The following is a 20,803-nucleotide window of genomic DNA, read 5'->3' as shown; positions in this document are numbered from 1 at the left end:
ACTTACGTTAGCGAAGCACATCAACTCATGTTATTGGACCATACTTCGGAGTTGGACTATGATTTGTGATTGGAATGCCTGAACCCGTGACATTATCGCAATAATTCAGTAGCTTTGAGGGAGTTCAGCGTCTCGACTTTAATTTATTTTTGTTTTACAGAAAGCATAGTTAATGCATAAATCGTGGGCCTTACAATTGCTGAAATATCATGAAAGAAATGAATCATAAATCAGCGAAGACATGGTAGGTTTTGGAGTCGACTGCAATAAGCCGTAGGGCTGCAACTGTTGCGGCGACAGACAAGAGGCCAAAGAACCAAACATTGAGCCAGTGCCAGAGCTTTTGCGAGGATGTTAGTTTGTGCTTCATTGCCACCAGGTACATGTGGTTTGCAAGGATAAATGCCAGGGGAAATGTGCTTATGGCCCCTGTGAGGCTCATGAAATCTCCGAGGAAGGGCAGAAGTGCCGACACAAATGTGTTGAAGGCCAGGTAGCCCCCTCTTACCAACACTCGAAATGACAGATTCTTAATGGCCAGTGCGCTTCCTGTGATGCCACACCTGGTGTCCACGTACTCATACATAGGACTTGCAAATATCTATCATAAGCCCCCAAAAAAAGAGAGAGAGGGAGGGAGGTTATTTGGGCAACGAAACAATCTTAGCACACGTTTTAGAGCAGAAAGAAATTCTAGTTTAGGCACAAGTACATGCAATGCAATGACCGACTGAAGAAAGGCTGCGACATTGGCGGCGGCCTTCATCCAGACAGGTCCATTCACGTTATTCAGCAAATAGCTGTGTGTGGAAGATCCATAAGCCCAGTAGCCTGCAAAAGTAACCAGATACAGTGGTAGAACTCCAACAGTAAACTGAAAGTACAGAGCCCACATCATGTTCTTCACAACTGGCTGCCTGATTGTTGCCTGTGGTGTTAGAAACCAAACACGAAAGTCAATGTCATTGAATGATTTTATCATGTGATGGACATTGGATGAATTATGAGCTCCTGTCTTGCCTGAATCTCAGGAAGCATTCCTGTATTAAATGAAAACACGAGATTAGCAGTCGCCCCAATCGTCGTGAATATTTTACTCGTTGATGTTCCTGGAATGCTGTAATCTCTCGCGGGAGATTTTATTCCTGTTTTTAACTGATAGTCAGTCCAAATTCAAGGTGCGAATAGGCAATTTATCAACTCAATGCCCCGAGAATCAAATAAAAATAAAAATGCATCTTAGCAAATCAAGCACGTGTCGAAAAAGTTTGTTCTCGGATAAAGTCTGTTTTCTAAACTGTTGTCGTCAACAATTAGAGCCTTACCATCTCTGAGCGACAGCCAAGTTGCTATAGCAATATATATCAAGCTGAAGACCATCGAAAATCCCAGCCAAATTCCAAGAGCCGAAAGATGGGGAATGCATACGGCAAACATTGCACACACAAAACCAGCTATGGCGATAAAATATGGAAGCTTCATCCCATGGTCATCCCTAAACAGAACATAAAAGGCCTGGGCCAGAGTGAACAGAAAATACTCAGAAAACTACAAAATGAACAGCATCGAGAAGGCATGGGTAGTTTATTAGCTGATCCAAAAGCCCGAGTAAGAGCAGTTGTTCACACGAACGACATCACTGATATTTGATGGAACATCCCTTACCTTGAGGGCCGAACCAGCCAGAATGATATAGCCCGTATTTATCATGAAGAGATTAGCATACTGTAGCCCCCAGGTGAGGGAATACGCTGTTCTACCTGCAATTTGAATGAAATGAATGGGATAGGACTTGGGAGAGAGACGTGTATGCAGGAGAAAGCACTGGTGCAGGCCGTACCGTATATAAATCCGGCAAGATCTCTATAACGGATATGCCTTTTTCCTCCGTATTCATGGAGCCTAGCAACAAGCGCATTTGCATATAGTGATATTGCAGTTGCCAAGATTAAACCAACTACACCAGGTATCCATCCCAGCGGAACCATGACCGTCCCTGAGTATCCCAGTACATAAGCGCTGTTGATACCCGTCGTCAGCACAAAACCCACTTGGAACCATGAATCTGTTCAAACATTACACAACAATACTAAATATGAGGACCAACCAAGTACTTCTCAAATAAATTAATGGCAGTTGAATCCTTCAGAAAATTGTGGAACAAATGATTGCGTGTTTGAAAGAAAACTTCATCATCAGTAAATACACATTCCTTGATTTCCAATGCGCTCCTCTCTTGTATTTTTCTCGAGACCGAAACATTAAGGCTTTCCGTGGCATACACTAATTTAGAAGAATTAAGCAGGCGGGAAAAGAAAGAAAAGCGATTGGTTTGTTTTTGTTAGTGAATTCGTGTTGTTCATGGGACCCTCTCTCGCTCGCTCTGGGTGGCAATCGAGAATGCATATATACTGGAGCTTTCCTCAATTGAATCCAGCCTCCTACGAGAAGACTGATGAAGATCAGGGAAAGGAAGAGGAGGAACCAAACCTGTGCTGATCTGATGTGCAGTGTCGGGGGATTCAACGTCGACTCCATTTTTAAGGGGGCGGCCATTCTGGGAACTAAGCTCGACGACATGGGCTCTGTCTCTCCCCATCGCTGCTCTTCCTTCTCCTACTCGTGCTTCTCTCTGTCTCTCCCTCTCTCTCAACAGACTGCGCTATTGTCGCACCTCTTCGCTTCTCCTTTCATATATAAGGTTTGCTCCCCGCCTCTCCATTCACATATCTCGTATGCCTCGCTTTCTTTTAAATGAATCTAAATAAAATATCCCCACACTTCACTTTTTATTCGGTAAACATTTCATGAGAATGAAGCCAAGTTTTTATACATACAACATGCCGTTTTTGTCTCGCATTATACTAAAATGTTGGAAAAATATTAATACAATTTTTCATTTGGTAAATCCTGTCCCATAAACATTCACGTCACCCAATTAATTAGCATTATTCAGTCTTTTTATTCATGGCTTGATTAAAATGTTGCCTCACGGAATGTCCATTCTTAAAATCATATATGCTCCATAAAAATTATATATGTTTACATTTAATGTCTGATCATGTCTTAAAAAATATTGCCTTCAATAGGAAAAGAGACAAGATAGATTCGTAGATGAGAAACAAGATGGAAGACGTGGATGAATTGATTCATCCATTCACTCCGTACTCTATGTAATCCTCTGTTTTTTCTTGTTTCCTTTAATTTCCTTCTCCAGAGAGAGTAGTGTTCAGTATGAGGGCCTGCACCAGCTTTCATGTCGTGATTACTTGCGTCTCTCTCTAAAATATCCCCACTCTTCCTAATCTACGTCTCATCCCCATGACTCCCCTCATTATTTCGCCATATTGCCTTCCTATTCTAAAATCCTAATATCAGACCTCCATATAATTCTATTGGATCTTACTATTATTTCCAAATATTATTTTGTATCTTTTTTCTCGCCGTCAAATCAGGTCTTTTTTTTTTTTAAGTTTTAACAGATATATATACTCTTAATTATACCAAGCATCCTTTAAGCAAACTATAACGGTACGTATCCCCCCCTCCCAAACCAAAAAAAAAGAAAAAAGAGAGAGAGAGAAGAAAGAAAAGACCACACACACAGAGGCTCGTACAGGCCCACGTATTCTGAAAGAATAATAAATTAATAACGAGAATAATTTTTTAAAAAATATATAAATAAAAAATTAATTTTTTAAAATATCATAATTTTACATAAATTTTTAAAAGTTTTTTTATTATTAATAAATTTATATAAATGATTAAATTATACTTGTTAAAAATAATATAATTTTAAATTTTATTTAAATAATCATAACATTTTTATATATTTACAATAATGTAACAACAAATTATTTTTATTATTGTATTATTACGAATATAAAAAAAATTAAAATTATTTAAACAAAATTTATAAATTTTTTTATTTTTTTATGATTTATATAAATTTATTAATAATAGAAAAATTTTAAAAATTTTAATAAAATTATAATATTTTGAGATATAAAATTATTATTTATATTATTTAAATAAATTTTATTATTATTTTTTCAGATTATAATAGCTAAATGATTTGATTTGTCGTGATGAGGGAATCTAGAATATGATGCATGATTGGCATTAAGTGGCTAGTCATCAAGTGGTGGAGGAAAACCGGTCAAGCGATATTCCGAATTCTTTACACGTATTTAAGGTTCACCCAAAAAAGGGAAACACTTTCTTTCTTTTCTTTTCTTTTTTTTGCTAAAAAAGAGAAATAATATTATACTCAACTTTCTAATCAGGCAACTGAAATTATAATATTAAGCTCAGACTGTTTAGATTTTAATTAATTTTAGCATTATTTTTATTTTGACGCGATCACAACAAATGATATTTGAATTTTGAATCTAACAATAGTACTTTTTTTTAGACATAATATCTAAATCAATTCATATCTAATGATTCTTTCATTTGCAGAAATTGACGTCTAGGAAACATGAACACAGACCGTCAAAAAAAAAAAAAAGAATAAAGCATGAATGCAGAGCATTTGATTGGACTTAACTTTCGAGGATAGCAATTGGCAACAAATTAAAGTCCCTCGCCCTTTGTCCTTTGTATTCCTTTTTGCCTTTGATGGCTCTTATAATGGGCACCACCATCTGCGTGCTTCCTTTTACTTTATTTTTTTTAGAAATAATTAATTAATAGTATAAACTTTGGATAATAAAATTAACTTGTTTTGATCAAAAAATATATAAACTCTAGATGTTTTGGCACAAAAAATTACACTATAAAGAAGAAAGGGATAATGACAACAAAGTTTCCGTAAAAAAATTAATGACGATTAAGTTTTTAACTTTTCTTTATAAAAAAATAGTTGTAAATATTAATTCAACAATTATAATAAAATTTTATAGAGTGAGAGTTATGTTAGAATGTAAAGACCTTATCTTATTTATAATTAAAAGTCTTGAACTAGTAATTATTCAAATTCCATATTTCTTGTCAACTTTTGCTTCTTCTTCTTTTCAAAAAGAAAGGGGAAATAAAAGAAGCAGGAACAAGACAAGGCTAATCAGGGGAGAGCATCCATCCACTCATAAACGTCAAACTCCGCTTGTGGTTGATGTTGGCTCGGCATCTTGCAGTTTGCTTTTTCTTTTTAAAAGATACCAATAAACCTCTTCTTCAGCCATATCTATCAATTCACAACCACTCGTTATGTGTACATCTGCTCTTCAAATTAGTGGCAAGCCTGATCCAAGTCGCTTTAGCTTTTGTCTTTTGACCTTTGACCCCTTTCCCCATTTATATTCATCCACTGTCATGGCCAATCGAGTCGCAATACAAATACCTGACATTCTATTCAATACAATTTCAAATAAAAACTAGTGCGTCTAAGCATTTTTCATTTATTTCGTTTCTTCCTCATATTTGATTCATATCACCTGAGTATTCTGGTCAATCCACGACAGGCACACGTAGATTTGCACATTTTGTAAAAATCCGATGATTGAATGAATTCGTATAGATGAGTGGGACATTTCCAAGAGCTTACGTTGCAAAATAAAACGCTATCTACATTACGATCTCTCCTTCAAACAACGGCCCAACATCGGTAACCTGAACCCGCCACTCATGGGCACGCATTGGAGACTGAGCTTTGGCATCCTTTGCTGGAAACCCTGGGCTAACAGAAATAGAAGAATATTCTTAGATTCTTAGATGAGGTTGATAATCCTCACAATCTAGTTGAGGCTACTATTAAAGCACATGATCCGGTGAAATCCATCGATCCTGAAACTTGGTTCTTTCTATTTCTTCTTGTTGTAATCTTGTACATATTTGTTACTGAAATTCCACTTCTATTCCCAAAAAAAAGAAAAAGAAAAAGAAAGAGACAGCCCAGCACCGGTTATACGGCGGGCCAATAACCACCCTCTTTATTCCTTCTAATTGTCATTAAATGTTCCACTTCTTGTATGACAAAGAAAGTCACACCTTGATTAATTGAAGAATAAATTGAAAGTGAGTGTTATTAAGTTGATTTAAACTATGTTGATAAATAAATAAATAATCTATATATATACACACACACACACACATAATTTTAAAATCTAATGTTTTGATCTTGAGTATAAAAAGAGAGAGAAACAAAAAGATTGTGGACACGAGGAGTGAAAGAAGGAAAAAAAAAAAAGGATGATTGTGGCTCTCGACTGTTATTTTGTCAAAATGGGCCGGAGTGTTATGAGACTGGGAGCTAAGGGTGAAAATAAGAAATGAAGAATATGGAAGGAATGGAGGAATGATATGGACAAAGGGGAAGGAGAGAGGATGTTTCCTATTGACCCGTTTATAATCATAACGACGGAGGAACAAGCATGATATGAGTGTTATTATTTATCCGCAGAGCGAGGCATGCCAAGCTTCCAAGATGTGAAAATTATTTTTCCGAACTCCTTCAACAATAGAAGTGGCTGGGTCTCAAGCTAAGAAAAGACATCACCTAGCGGATGTCCCATGACATGGAGTATTTTGCTCAACAGTCACATGGATACTCTCATACCTGATATCCGCAGCAGACTCCGCCCGCCAGCTGCCAATGATTGCCCACACCAACAGCACCACAAAATGAAATCAACGCAACACATCCGGTCGTGAAAATCAGCCGCCAGAGCAGTGCAATTTGTTGCCTGCGTCGTGACGCGTTCATCTCCGGGATCCGCTGGCACAGAATGCATCCTTTTTGAATAAACATTAATAATCTGTGCTGAGGCGCCCCGATTTGAAGAGATTATGCCAGCAAACACGTCGCGACCTCCCCATATTCTTAACAAATCAATCCCCTGCGCAATGATAGGATTCAATGGTCCTTTCCACCCACCCTCACTTCTAATCTCTTTAAACTTGCTTCGTAATCGATCCAAGCCTTCTGCTTCATCCACTTTTTAAGAACCAGATTCATTGCCGAAACGTTACCCACAGCGACCGACGCCAGACTGCCCACGTTCAACCCTACGTGATTTGCATTGATGTCACCTTCATTGTCCTCCATTGAGGTGTCAAATTGGAGGCCCAGATAATTATTCTCCGACGAGAGCCCAAATGACGATTTTCCGGGAATCTGAGTGAGAAACTACCAGGAACTAAATCAAGAAGACCACTGTCGCCGTCATCCGGAGATGGATAAACTTGATAGGTTTCTGCGCAGAATAAGACAGAGCTAGATGCTCCGCCGTTGACGACGTTGGCATCGCCGAAGAGGTCAATTTCTGGGTCGAAATTGGGATTAAAGTGGAGAGAATGTTGGGTGGGAGAAGCTGAAGAAGGTGGAGGAATGAGGGTAATGGCACAGAAAATGAATGAAACTGAGAAACGCAGACGCAGCCATAGCGCTGGTGCTAAACTTCAACGGGCGCCTCTGCGCCAGTTGTTGATTTCCCCCTCTTTCCTCTCTCAGGAAATGCTATTTGCGGGTCGCACTGTCTATGCACAATCGACGCGCACACAACTTTGTCGTTCTGGCACACAACTCTGCTATTTCAGCTTCGAATTCGGTTTTGGCGTTTAGACTATGAGTTCTGATCACTAGTACTCGAGAGAGATCAACACACGCCCTTGTATAATTCAGATTAACAATTGAATCTATTCCGTTACTTTCGAAAATTCATTCATATCTTGGTAATATAAAGTAGCAAATTGCCGTCCCGGCACCCCACAAACTTGGGGATGAAGCAAGGCTTTCCAGAATTTGAAAGCGCGCAACTTTAATTGTAGTTTATTTATTATGCCAAACGATTTTTTTAATTAAAAAAAATAGCCTTATGGTGTTTGAAATGTTAGCTAAGATGTATAAAACTTTTCTGTATTTTAAAGCAGTTTTATATCACTTACATTATTTTTAAATGTTTAAAATTAATCTTCCTAACCTTTACTTTTATTTTTATTTTAAAACTCCTTACAGTTAATTAATTATTTTTTATTAATATAATTATTGTCAAATTAGATTAATGTAATACACATTACATGAAAAATATTTTTATTGTTTTTAATACAATTTAAGGAGGAACAAAATTGTCATTTTTACTTTTAACACACATGATGATATTTTATTTTTTTAGTTCAAAGATGTTGCTCTTATTGTTCACAAGTAACATAATTTAAGAGAAAAATTATAATTTTATTGTTTTTTATCAATTAAAACAACCTTTTGTATTAAATAAATGAAAAAAAAATATAAAAACTATCATTGATAAAAATCATATAAATAAAAATGTATCCTTCAGAACAAAAGAAAAACTATACACTATTGATAACAAAAAAATATGGATAAAGCTAATACAAAGTAAGTAAAACGTGAACAATAATATTTTTTTATTATCAATACCACAATTATTTCTCATTGTTCACCAGTAACATAATTTAACAGAAAAATTATAATTTTATTATTTTTTGTCAATTAAAAAAACCTTTTATTTTAAATAAATGAAAAAATATATAAAAACTATCATTGATAAAAATCATATAAATAAAAATGTATCCTTTAGAACAAAAAAAAAACTATACACTATTGGTTAAAAAAATATGGATAAAACTAATACAAAATAAGTAAAACATGAATAATAATATTTTTTTATCAGCAATGCTCAACTATTTAAAAAAAAAATTGATTATAAATAATTCTACAATATTTCTTTAACTAAGAACATTCATAAACACTCAACACGTGGCTTCGTTCTTCCCAGTGAATATGAGCCAGAGCCTTGAGTATTGAGAGGTAGGCTATCTGCATGAATAACAAAAAGAAATAATTATTACTTTGCTGAATCCAATTATAAAATAAATTGAATTTTGTATGTAATAAAAAATACAAGTAAATGTTCTGTTTGGTTTCTTCCCCTGTGGCAATATTCTTTGGTTTCTTCTTGTGCATTTGGACTGTGTTAAATTTTACTTCTCCTTAAATTATATTAAAAAACAATAAAAATATTTTTATATGTCATGTGTCATATGTATTGCATTAATCGGACATGCATGGCAATAACATGTCAATAGCATAACGATTAATTAATGGTAGTGGCTTTAAAAAATAAAATTAAAAATTAAAAGGTTAATTTTAAATGATTAAACATAAGGAGGTCACGTATAACTATTTTGAAGTTTAAGAGATTTTATCATTTGAGCCTTGAATTTAAATGTCCAAAATGATGATATCGTGCTATAGAAGCTTGGACAGTAATTATAATCACCATCCCCACTTCTTTCCTGATAAGTCAAATCATTAAAATTTTATCATAAATTCTCCTTTACATCTATTAAATATTAGTTAGAGAAAATACATTACTTTAATTTTATTTATAATACAGAGAAAGAAAAAAAATTGATCCTATTTATTGAGTATTTACTAATTTTTAATATATTTTTTATATTTTTATCTTTATTAAATATTTTGAATGAAAATATAAGTAATAAAATAAAATTTAAGAATATTTATCAGAGGTAAATGTAAAAAATTATTAAATTTTAAAAAAATTAATCATTTGATCCTTGTAGTTTTAATCCAATTGTAACTCAATCCTAAATTTTACCTCTTGTAATTTAGTTTTGAAGTTTTAACCTCTTAAATATTGAGCCCTCTAATTTAAAAAAGAGAATTATGAAGATTAAAATTATTTTAAATTTTAAATATTTATAATATTTATAAGATTAAAAGGGTTTGATAATTTAAAATATTTTTAATCTTTATAATTTTATTTTTTAAAATATAAGGATTAATATTTAAGAGATTGAAACTTCATGGACTAAATTGTAAGAGGTAAAGTTTAAGAACTAATTTACAATCAAGTTAAAACTTTAAGAATTGAGTTATAACGAGTCAAATTAAGAAATTGAGTTACAACTGGGTCAAAACTATAAATATCAGATAATTAAGTTTTCCTAAATTTTAAGGGCAAAGTTAATAAGATTTAAAGTTTTTCTTAATTATATTGAAATTGACTTATAAATAAAATTAAAGAGAGCATTAAAATATGTACGTTTAATTTGAATAATATTAAAAAGTTATTAAATTTTTTTGAAAGAGTTAATAAATTTCACGGTTTTCATTACTCGTATGTTGGAAGATTTTAAAAATAACTTAAAAATAATAGGATCAAAGGGTATCTCATTCACGACTGTAACTTTATAATACTAACAAACTCATCTCTATGCGCAACTTTATTGAACTTACATCTCTCAACCGCTAAACATCCCTGAACTATGATTGTCAAAAGAGAAGAAAAGAAAAGGGTTAAATCCCCAGTTTATTGCAATTGGAAATGGGAGACGCAGGTCAAGGGCTTGGGGTCCTAATCCGTGGTGCAGCCGAATTCAAGTCCTATAAACTTGACTTGAGTGTGCCGTCTTCGGTGGCCCGAGAAATTATTTCTAGTCATTTCTTTTGGCAGCTCGTGTCTTCTTCATAAAGTTTGTGTAGTTCAAGAAGGAGACACTGATCTACATATTTCTCATCTGAAGACAATCTGTACACTCCATTTGTCCAACATCTCTCTTCCACCTCAGCACTCAATTACACGTCCATGCACTTCTCTGATTCAAGAAAATTATCATCACGCAACAATTCGCTAACAATTTTATGTATGAATAATAACATAGGGTTCATCATAGCTACTTTCTGGTTTTTAATTACTTGTAGCCTAATAATTATTTAAGTTCTCGTAGGACTAAATTGTACTTATGTAGTTTGTCTAGAAAAAATCGTTGCTACCCTGGAACTGAGTTGCTATCAAAGAGAGAGTAGTAGATTCCCATCTCGTTTATGCCAAACAACTAAATAAAAGATGATGAAGAAGAGGGAGCATCGTACGAGTATATAAGGAAACGTTGGGGGCTGCGCGATATATTGAAGGGGTCTGGATCTTCTCATCATCCTTTCTCTCCTTTTCTCCTCCTCATTCTCATCTCTACCCTTAATAAACAACAAAATGAATGGTCCAGAGTTATTTATTATATAAAGTAATTATTATATAAAAATAAAAATAGATTTAAACTATTAAAATTTAATCTGCACAGCTTACAGTTGTATGCTGTTATTAATTTTTTTTATAAATTAAATTTTTTATTTATTTTATTAAGGTTATAAACTATGCAAATTAAATTTTATCAGTTTAAAGTTATTTATTTGTTTTTTAACATATTATTGTGATTATTGTTTTATAAATAATTAAATCTGAGCCATTTATTTTTTAGTCAAGGTGGAGATGAGGATGAGGAGAAGAAAAGGAGAGAAAGGATGAGGAGAGGATCTCCTTCCGTTTGGAACACTCAACGCGAGGCTCAAAGCATCATCAAGCAGGTGCTAATTAAAACCAACAGCTTTGGCCGCCTTGGATTCTGCAGATTAAAGTCCCTGAAAGCATGTGCGGATACAAGAGTGTTTGAGTAGGATCGATGCCGGGCTAGATGTGAACGTATACAAAACGAGCACGAACCCTCGCCTTGCCCACATATGTGTATTTATATATATCATGATTCAATATTCATGTATGTATGTATGTATATAGCGTGGCAATGGCAACTGTTTGGTGGGAGCCGTGTCGGTCCGGCCAGTTAGCTGCTTGCGCTTGAAAAGATATCATGATCTTGAATGCAAGCAAAAGACGCTTTATTAAAAGCTGAAATCAATTCCCTTCAACAGCTTCCAAAACCGGCTGCATTTTTCGCCAACCAAAACTCTCCAACGCCTATCATCTGCTGATCTTCTCCTAGCTGTCTGTCGTCCCCTTGTTTCATATGGCATTATTCAGCGCTCTCATGTACACGTGCTTCTAAATAACTCCCTTGCTTCCTCCCACCTCGTTATTCTACCGGTTCATCGTGGCTCTATTTTTGCCATAATAATCCTGTCACTCTTTTCTTTCCTACGGCAAAAGCCATCCCATGCGCATCTTCAATTTGAAAGCTCGTTTTCGGCTATAATTAACAAGCAATCTTGCAGTTCATTAGACAAGCACCCTCATTAGACCGAATTTAGAGCTGCAAATCCGTGGCAATAGGCCCGTCAAAGGAGTGTCACGGGGGGCAAAAGGGCTATTATTGAAGTGCAAACCGCAAAAGGATTTCTATACATACACGTACATGTACCAGGCCAATTAAAAGCCGTCTTTTAACTCGGACGCTGTAAACTATAGTTAGCGCCAGCAGTCTGCAGCGATCTCCAGTTTGAGAGTGACCTCACTCCGAAACATACGACTGACACTCGCAGAAACCACTCGGGTAGAATAGCAGAAAGATTCCAGAATTCACATAAAGCTTTTCTTTTCTTTTCTCCTTTTTTTGCCTTGTAACAAGAGAACTCGCACAAAACTTTTCTCGGAGAGTAGTTACCTCGCGGTTCAAGGGCTGGATCTAGCGGATGCATATGAAATTTGAGGGTGGAGGCGAGAATTTCAACAATTCCGGGCAAGCGTAGACGGATCCTTTTTCTGCGGAAATTAAAAAGGAAAAAAAAAAACAAGGGAAGGAATAGGGAGTCACGGCGGAGATGAGGCGCGACATGGTGCGAGGGTAATTAAGAAATGAGAAGCCACCGGAGGAGGAATCCAAAGGGATGGCATGATCCCGATGGGAGGCTTGGATTTGGGATCAATGCGATCCCTTTGGATGCCTCCTCCTGTTGCAGTTTTTGAATTCACACGCGCACATACTCTCTCTCTCCCCCTCCCCCCTAATAGGCGGCCGGGGAATGAAGAGGGTCTTCCGTCTGCCCTCCGGGGCTTCATTCTTCCTTTTCACTCTCCCATCTGTACAACTCATTTTGTTTTCAAATTCTGGCAAATTAAAATAGGCGAGAAGGTGGGTCAGCCATCCATTATTGGCAATTCTCCACGGCCCTTTTTATTAAATTCTATTCTCTTAGCTTTTTAACCCCGGCCCTTGTGGTCCTTTCCTACTTACTACCACATAAGGGTGAAAATAAACCAGGTTTTTCATAAAAATTTATAGCCTAATCTATTTTAAATTTAACCTAATTTATTTATTAAATAAATTTAAATTAGATTTAAGTTTTTAATTACATTTATTTAATTAAATAAGTCAGGTCTATTTTTTTAAGACTAGCCTATGAACACAGATTAGCCTATATACACACACACACTCTATCCGTTTTTTTATATAAAAGAAAAAAATTATATCACACAGTTTAAAAAAGCTAGTTAATCATAATAATTATGTTTGAAAATAAAAAAAATTAGATTAAAATGTCCTATGTTAATTAACATAAGTATGTATTAATTATTTCTTGTTAAAGTAAATTATGAGTGGTGATTTAAGAAATGTGTAATAAATGTTTATTAAAATAGGTGATTTTGCTTATACAAAAAAATAAGTAAAAGGTGATAGTTTCTCGTACAAATAGAAATAGAGAGAATATTATGTAATATATCACAAAATATTAGTTTTACCATTTAATATTTTAATATATCTATTCTTTTATATTTCTAATTATATATTTAATCATATTAGACTTATATATTAATCTTAATGTTACCACTTCATTGTTATGTTATATTATAGTTGGTCAGTCCTTTCAATCATTACATGTTATAATTGATAAATCATATTATATATTATATATTATAATAGTCTTAAAATATATTTGAGATGTTTAAAACTAAAATACGAGCTTATTTAAAAGATTAACTTTTTAAATAGGCTTTTAGGTCAAACCAACTTTAGGTAGGCTCAAACTTGAGTCTTAAAAAAAGCCTTATATTTTGAAGCCAAGCCCAAACCTTTAATTTATCATACAAGCTTAGGCCTATTTGGCTAAAGCTTGGCTCGACCTAGCTTATTTCCACCTTTGTTGTCACACTACCCTCCTCTCTTCCTTCTTGTTTCACAATCTCCATGTTACAGTAACCCCATCACACAAAAAAAGGTTAAGGATTGTTTTTATTTTTAAAATATGCATGAAAGTTCATGAATAACCCTGAATCAATTATGGGTCTATTTTGTCTCTCAATTGTTAAGATTTTTAAATCCAACAGCTTCTTTTCTTTGTCCATTTTCTATTAGTGGCGTCCACTTTTAAATGTTTTAAATATTTTTATTATAAAATATTACTTGTTTATATTTTCCCCCTTTTCCTCTTCTGCTCTTCTTTCTCATCTCCTTCTTCCCTCATCCTCCTTCTATTTTATCGCCTCATGTGTCATCTTCTTCCTCATCACCATCTTCTTCTTCAACTTTAGCCTTAAAACGTAGAGTGCCCAACTGAAGAGCCAAGGGAGAAAGGAAATGGAGGAGAAAGAGAGGAGATGGAGGGAGAGAGTCACTGAAGCAGGTGTAACTATGACCACCACAGATCCATTACTTCCTTTAACATACCTTTGACTATTACAATCTCCATTCTTGAATCACTTGGCCCTCGGGTCTTATAAGGTTTTTCTTACTAATCCACAATTAACTTCATAATCAAAGTAATTAGAGGACTAACCCAAGTAAATTATAAGTTTGTAAAATTTACATAAATGAGATTTCAAGTTTTCAAAACTTAACATGTTAAAAAAATTATTTCATAAACTAAAATCGAACTAAAATATGTATACAAAAGCATGTATATCATCCAAGGTAAGATAACATCAAGGTGGGGTCAAAAGAAAAAAAATAGTGATTGTGACATAATATTCTAAAATGCAAAAACTCATAAAGTTGTCATGGTAGATTTTCTGATTGAACTTTTGACTGCCCCATTTCTCCATTCGATGTTCGATGGAGATAATCTAGATGTTTATGGAACATAAAATAAAGATCTCCCTTTCATAGTTTTATAAAATTTTATATTTTTGGTGTTATAGTAAAATATATTTAATTTAAATTTAAAAAATTCAAGTTAACTATTTTTAATTAAATTAGTTTCAAAAACCTCATGATTGAGGGATAATATTATGTGAAACGAAATTAAAATAGTTTAAAAAATTATTCAAATTAATTTAATATGTGATTCTCTAAAGTAGTGATAAATACAAAGAAAAGTAAAGATAAGAAGAGTTAAAATCAATGGATATATTTTGCAAGTGGTGCATGTTGCTTAGAGAACAGAGCTAATAGATATGTTAAGCTTTTTTGTTCCCAGGAGAAATCATTGTTATTAAAAAAATAGAGAAGGTTAAAGTGAACTAACCAAGATGTAGACAAGAGAAGCTCCAATAATGGTTCAATAGCATCCAAGATAGGAATAAGCAATTAAAGCACCTAACAGAGGCAGCAACAACGCCATTCCTTCCCAAATGTTCAAATTCTTTGCCACTCTGACTGTGGTTTGTCGAAGCAACCCCGTCAAGAAAGTGATGAGGTCAATCCAATCCATCAAATGCAATCCTTTCTCCTACTTCCATGCCTTCCATAAATCAATCAATTAATCAATCACCAAGTAGATAAATACAGAGAAAGATGGATTGTGAGCATACCTATGATGGACCAAGTTGGTCTCCAATAGCCAAACTTGGATCTAATTGCCAGTCGGCCTTTATAGTCGACAGTGCTATTCACCATTCGCTTGTCGCAGATTATATATTTGATTACATAAACTCACTGTTCTTTTAAATCTCACATTATAGGGTGTCATTTTCCCTAATCTAGCTTCTTCATCAAATAAGTGGAGGCTAGAGTAAGTTTAAGTCCCTTGATGCACAATGAGACATTCCCTTATCAAACAAGTGGGAAAATAATTATAAATACATATTCAAGCAAACCATCAAGCTCTAATAATAACCTTATCATGTGGATTTAAAACTCATTACTCCTCTTCTTAGGCAAACTCCATCTCAATGTGATCGTGCAAAGCATAAAATGCAATATCCTATAGCATGCAACATTATCATTTTATAGGCATGCTTAACATCATTGTAGTACCCATATCATTTTCAATCATCAAAAAATCACATACTAAGAAATCATCAAACACTACATTAAAATATATCATCAAACTCTAACTATATCATATGTTCACAAATCATCACATCATTATAGAGCTCCTCAATTATTAACTCTCTCGCTCTTATCGTTCATAGCACGCGCGCGCACACACGCACCATTTCAAAACTTGTAAATTTATCATAACAATAATTATTCACAGTACCACCATAATTTTGCCCAAAGTACATGCCACCTTGCATTAAATTATTTCATATTTTTACAACAATTTATCTAATCATATAACTAATTAACATGCAAGAATGCAAGAAAGATTTTTCCTTATTACCTCAAATCTTTGAAACTTGTAAATTTATCATAACAACAATTTTTCATAGTACCACCATAATTTTACCCAAAGTACATGCCACGCTTGCATTAAATTATTTCATATTTTCATAGCAATGGTTTATCTAACCATATAACTAATTAACATGCAAGACTGCAAGAAAGATTTTCCCTTATTACCTCAAATCTTTGAAACTTGTAAATTTATCATAACAACAATTTTTCATAATACCACCATAATTTTTCCCAAAGTACATGCCACGCTTGCATTAAATTATTTCATATTTTTACAACAATAGTTTATCTAACCATATAACTAATTAACATGCAAGAATGCAAGAAAGATTTTTCTTTATTATCTTAAATCTTTGAGAGGTTAAAGGTTTATCTTTCAAACAAATCCTTTCAAAGCTATCCCAAGCTTGAATGGTGCCAAGTTATAATTACTTTACATTCATTCGCATCAACAATTTATCAACATCCTCCACAAGATAATTTTCAATTTCTAACTCAACACCTATAAACTTTCAAAACTCAATATCCTTATATACAAGGATACCCATAGGATTTATTAGCTTCATTTAACTTACATTAACTTCATTTAACTAAACAACCATTAATGACATTTTCAACTCCTATCCACCTCATTTATTAAGGGATTTTTGAATATTAATGTCTCCTAACTACCAAAAACAAGTAGGGTCATAAATTATATGTTTAAATAACCTAAACAACTTTCATTGACTTTATTTAAGTCAATGAGTTTAAATTCATAACCTCTATGAACCAAAAGTGATATTTTCTAGCAAACCCTGACTTCCATAATCAAGAAAAATGAAAGAGGAAGGAGGATAAACACTTAAGGAACTTACCTCTAGTGTTTAAAAGTTTCAAATACCTCTTAAAAGGTGACCTAATATGCCCCTAGCGGAGCTCTCAAGTTCCTTTCATTTTTCTCCTTTTTTTCCTTCTGTTTTCACACTCTAATGTAAATTTATTTTTGCAAAATTCTGTTTATGTGCCGCAGCCATGACACGTGCATCACTGCATGTGGTGCAAAGAAGCATATTTCACGTTCTAGTAACTCATGTGCCGTGGCATCTCGTGCATGAACCGTGACATGTGATACAGAGCCATTACTCATTGTTTTTCTCCCATTTCAATGTTTGGGTGGCCAACTTTACTCAAGACTCGATCCTAGAGCTGAAATCACAACTCAAAACATCCATGAGTTCTTTGTAACCACACACAACACTAATTGCCTAATTAATTTTATTTAACATAGCTAACTAGGGGTTAATTTTTCTAGGATGTTATATGGGTAGAACTTGCTGTTGTCGACAGAGAGGACATGGCTAAAGGCAAGGAGAGGGGTGAGAACAATCAGCTTGGAGGAGACAGACATGGTGATGCAAACCCCAAGTGCTTTGGGTGAGAGCTTACTGCCATTTATACCTATATTTGGGTGTAGAGATGGCCGATAGGTACACTGGAAGGGGAGGGTAAGAGAGAGAGGGAATGAAGGAGAGAGGGAGAAGAATTTTTTAATTATAAAAAATATAAAAATATTGGCAGGACCTACTATGAAATATTTTATAATAAAAATATAAAAAATTCAAATGTAGCCCTACTAAAAAAAATAGACGGTACAAATGAAAAGGTGATAGATTTAAAAATTTTAACAGTTGAGAAATAAAATAAACTCATAGTTAAGCCTAGAATTATTTGTGAACTTTTGTGTGTAGTTTGGAACAAAAATAACCCTTAATTAAAAGAAAAACACTTTTCTTAAACTGTACTCTCTCCAGTGAAAAATACCACTTTTTTCATTTACCAGCGTTGATCTGAAATGTAAGATAGATCCAATAACATCAAATTCTTCTTTTTAAAAAAATATTCTTGTTCATTGTATTGTTGAGGGAGACTGTATAAACAATAAATTTAATGTAATTAAGATAACTCGTCGTTAATTAAAAGGTATACTCTTAAAAAGTAATAATATCTTTTATTATTATAATAACACAATTTACTTTTAATTATTTTTTTAATTTTTATAAAGTATTCAAATCGTTTATTTTTTATTTGGAGGAGTACGACTGTGGGAGTAGCGTAGCATGCCCATAATACATGTACCTTCACGTGACGCAGCACGTAATAATTAAGTCACATCCTTATCTATAGTTAAAATTCTCCTCAAACAAATAGAGATCAACAGGATAAAACGAGTGCGCGGCGGTTGTGTCTCCAGGTCCTTTGCATGCATCTGTAGGTTAGTTTATTATTTTATGTCAGTCTTTGCCAACCGCCAATGGTTAACATTGTCGAAACAATGACCATCCCTCCGTTGCTTTTCACCACAGTTGCTCTGCACGAATGAATAAAACTAACTAGTCTCTTTACACTAGCTCATCTTTTCACGAATTCTATCCCCTAGGCCCTCAATATGCTTATTGGTCCCAATTTTCTGACTTTCTTCTTTCTCTGGATATCAATCCAAATAAAAAATTTAAATTACCCTTGATATTTAAAAAGAACATTTTTTTAATTGAGATTTGGGAGTAAGAATGAAAAGAAAAATAAATTTTAGACATCACATATATTTAAGTATTTTCTTGACTTGTGTGCTTTTTCAGGGGTAATTGTCGAAACTTGCACTGATAACTGTCTAGATTTTGCAAATCGTGTTATAGATAAAAACAACAAGATTATTAAAAGTTGTCTAGTATATTAAAATGAAAGGGAGGGAACAGTAGTTGGCCTTGTAATCTTGTATTGCATGCATGAACAAGGGCGGCAATTAATCAGAGCATGTGGACGTACTCCATCAGTTGAGGCGAGCAATTAGCGATCATCACACGGCCATTTTCTTCAACCAATTGCTTTCCCCTCAAATTAAACTAATTAATGGTGATTTTGGAGGGGGGGGAAAGCGACTTTTGGAACCCTCAAAGTTAGATTTGAGGAGATCGATCTCTCCTTTTTTAGGAGAGGATCACAAGTGCGCATATACATAATGGGGCACCACCAAGCTAGCTAAGAGGAGAATTTGCTTCGTTCCCAGCCAGTAAATTAGCGCATGCATGGCCACCAACGAGTTCCTGGAATATATTTCAAACTCTAACGTCTTTTCCTTCTTTCTTTCGCACGTGATCACTTCATCTCATGCCCTGCCACAGTGCCTGAAAAAAATTAATAATTGATGCCGCCACAATCAAAGCATTCGAAAAGTTACGTTCAAGGAGTCATGTTCTTTCTTTCGTATGTGCGAACTGCGAACAAGAAGAAAACACGAGAGATCTACTTTGATGAATCTTCATTGGCCAGGAATTGCATATCACTGTTATTTTGCGTGTTTGATCATGTTAATCACACGGATTGACGAATCAATCAATTTCATTGATTTATAGCGAGAAAAGAGAGTGAAATTCCTGATTGTTTACATTTCACTGCCGGGGACATCAAAACGTTAGCCAACCTCAATAATCTTAATAGGAGGCGCCGGTGAATTAAGGAGGTGATGGGTCCAGATGATGGGGGAGGGTGCTAGATGCTGTCCGGACTAAAAGAAAGGGCACAACAAGAGCAAGTGCCTCACCTCACGCATAAATTCGGGATTTGAAAGCAGTGTGTGTTATTAGAAGGACAGCGGGGCACTCGGGGGGATTCACAGAGGATTGATACGTGGATCCCATCCATCACCACCATATCAACGGGAGAGAAAAGGGGGCGCAGGTTTGGTAAATGAGTCAGGACAAACAGCACCCAACTCAATTCTCTACTCCCTCCCCCTTCTCCTCTTTTTCTAATATATGGGACCATTTTTGAATGGGCTTCGAAGCGGTCGGCACAGGCTTCGCTCGCCTGCAGTCTGCTCCACCCATCCAACTCGGTTGCAACAATTAATCATACTTCCTTCTGATCTGCACTTTGGTGGATGGTTGGTGGCAGAAACACGCCTGACGATCAACTCGGTCCCATCTTCCATGGAACCCGCATTCTTCACCTACTAAACTCTGGCTTCCTCGGCCTCCGACCCCATCACTCCCGGCTCTTTTGCTTCTCTTCATCCTTCTGTCCCTGGTGAATGATTTTCATCATTTTATTTTAATGTTTTACTCCCTCTTACAAGCGCCTTCTGTCGTTTACACAAGTGTAGTGCAAGTTTAAAAATTTTTCACTTCGGGAATAAAATTAAAAATATTATTTATTTTGAGATAAAATCAATAACTTAACCATACCTTTTTAATTTTAATAAGATAATTAGAGGTGTAAAAAAATAAATAATATCATTCAAGGACTACTAAGTAATTAATATCAAAGAATGACAAAATTATAAAATATTACTGTAGGACTACGCAATTAATTTAAATAATTTAATTGAAAAAATATTATAGTACTTTCGTTTTTTCTTTCCTGAAACTTTTCAACTAACGAATTGTTTCTTATTAAATGTAAATAAATATTTATTAATTAATAAATAACTATTTATTAAAAGATGATATTTTTTTTTAAAATGTAAGGTATTTTTAATTTTTTAAGATATTATTGTATT

The 20,803-nt window shown here is 34.3% G+C and overlaps 1 protein-coding gene across 2 annotated transcripts; it reads right to left on the bottom strand.

The window, feature by feature from the left end:
* Nucleotides 1-109: 109 nt before the first annotated feature.
* LOC129294429 (proline transporter 1-like) lies at nucleotides 110-2,755 on the bottom strand. 2 transcript variants are annotated; one of them, XM_054932805.1, is made up of 7 exons: nucleotides 2,491-2,755; nucleotides 1,841-2,065; nucleotides 1,666-1,760; nucleotides 1,326-1,515; nucleotides 1,021-1,040; nucleotides 713-928; nucleotides 110-601 (listed from the first exon to the last, which is right to left on the bottom strand). In XM_054932805.1, the coding sequence occupies exons 1-7, from the start codon at nucleotides 2,597-2,599 to the stop codon at nucleotides 224-226; spliced, it is 1,233 nt and encodes a 410-aa protein (XP_054788780.1). In that variant the 5' UTR covers nucleotides 2,600-2,755; the 3' UTR covers nucleotides 110-223. The 2 variants fall into 2 exon arrangements, with proteins under 2 accessions (XP_054788780.1, XP_054788779.1); XM_054932804.1 differs by having other exon boundaries at nucleotides 1,021-1,145; nucleotides 2,491-2,751.
* Between the last annotated feature and the right edge of the window lie 18,048 nt (nucleotides 2,756-20,803).

This window comes from Prosopis cineraria, unplaced genomic scaffold (assembly GCF_029017545.1).
Source record: "Prosopis cineraria cultivar Desert tree isolate PC_DT_omini unplaced genomic scaffold, ASM2901754v1 PC15, whole genome shotgun sequence".
NCBI classification, from domain to species: Eukaryota; Viridiplantae; Streptophyta; class Magnoliopsida; order Fabales; family Fabaceae; genus Prosopis; species Prosopis cineraria.
Note: the sequence above shows the minus strand (reverse complement) of the source record. Positions and strands in the feature narration are given on the sequence as shown.

Excerpts from the sequence above, each read along its gene's own strand:
- LOC129294429 (XM_054932804.1), bottom strand. The coding sequence starts at position 2,599 with ATGGGGAGAGACAGAGCCCATGTCGTCGAGCTTAGTTCCCAGAATGGC. Across the intron at positions 2,066-2,490 it reads TGCACATCAGATCAGCACAG|ATTCATGGTTCCAAGTGGGT; the intron begins GTTTGGTTCCTC and ends ATGTTTGAACAG. Across the intron at positions 929-1,020 it reads GAATGCTTCCTGAGATTCAG|GCAACAATCAGGCAGCCAGT; the intron begins GCAAGACAGGAG and ends CTAACACCACAG.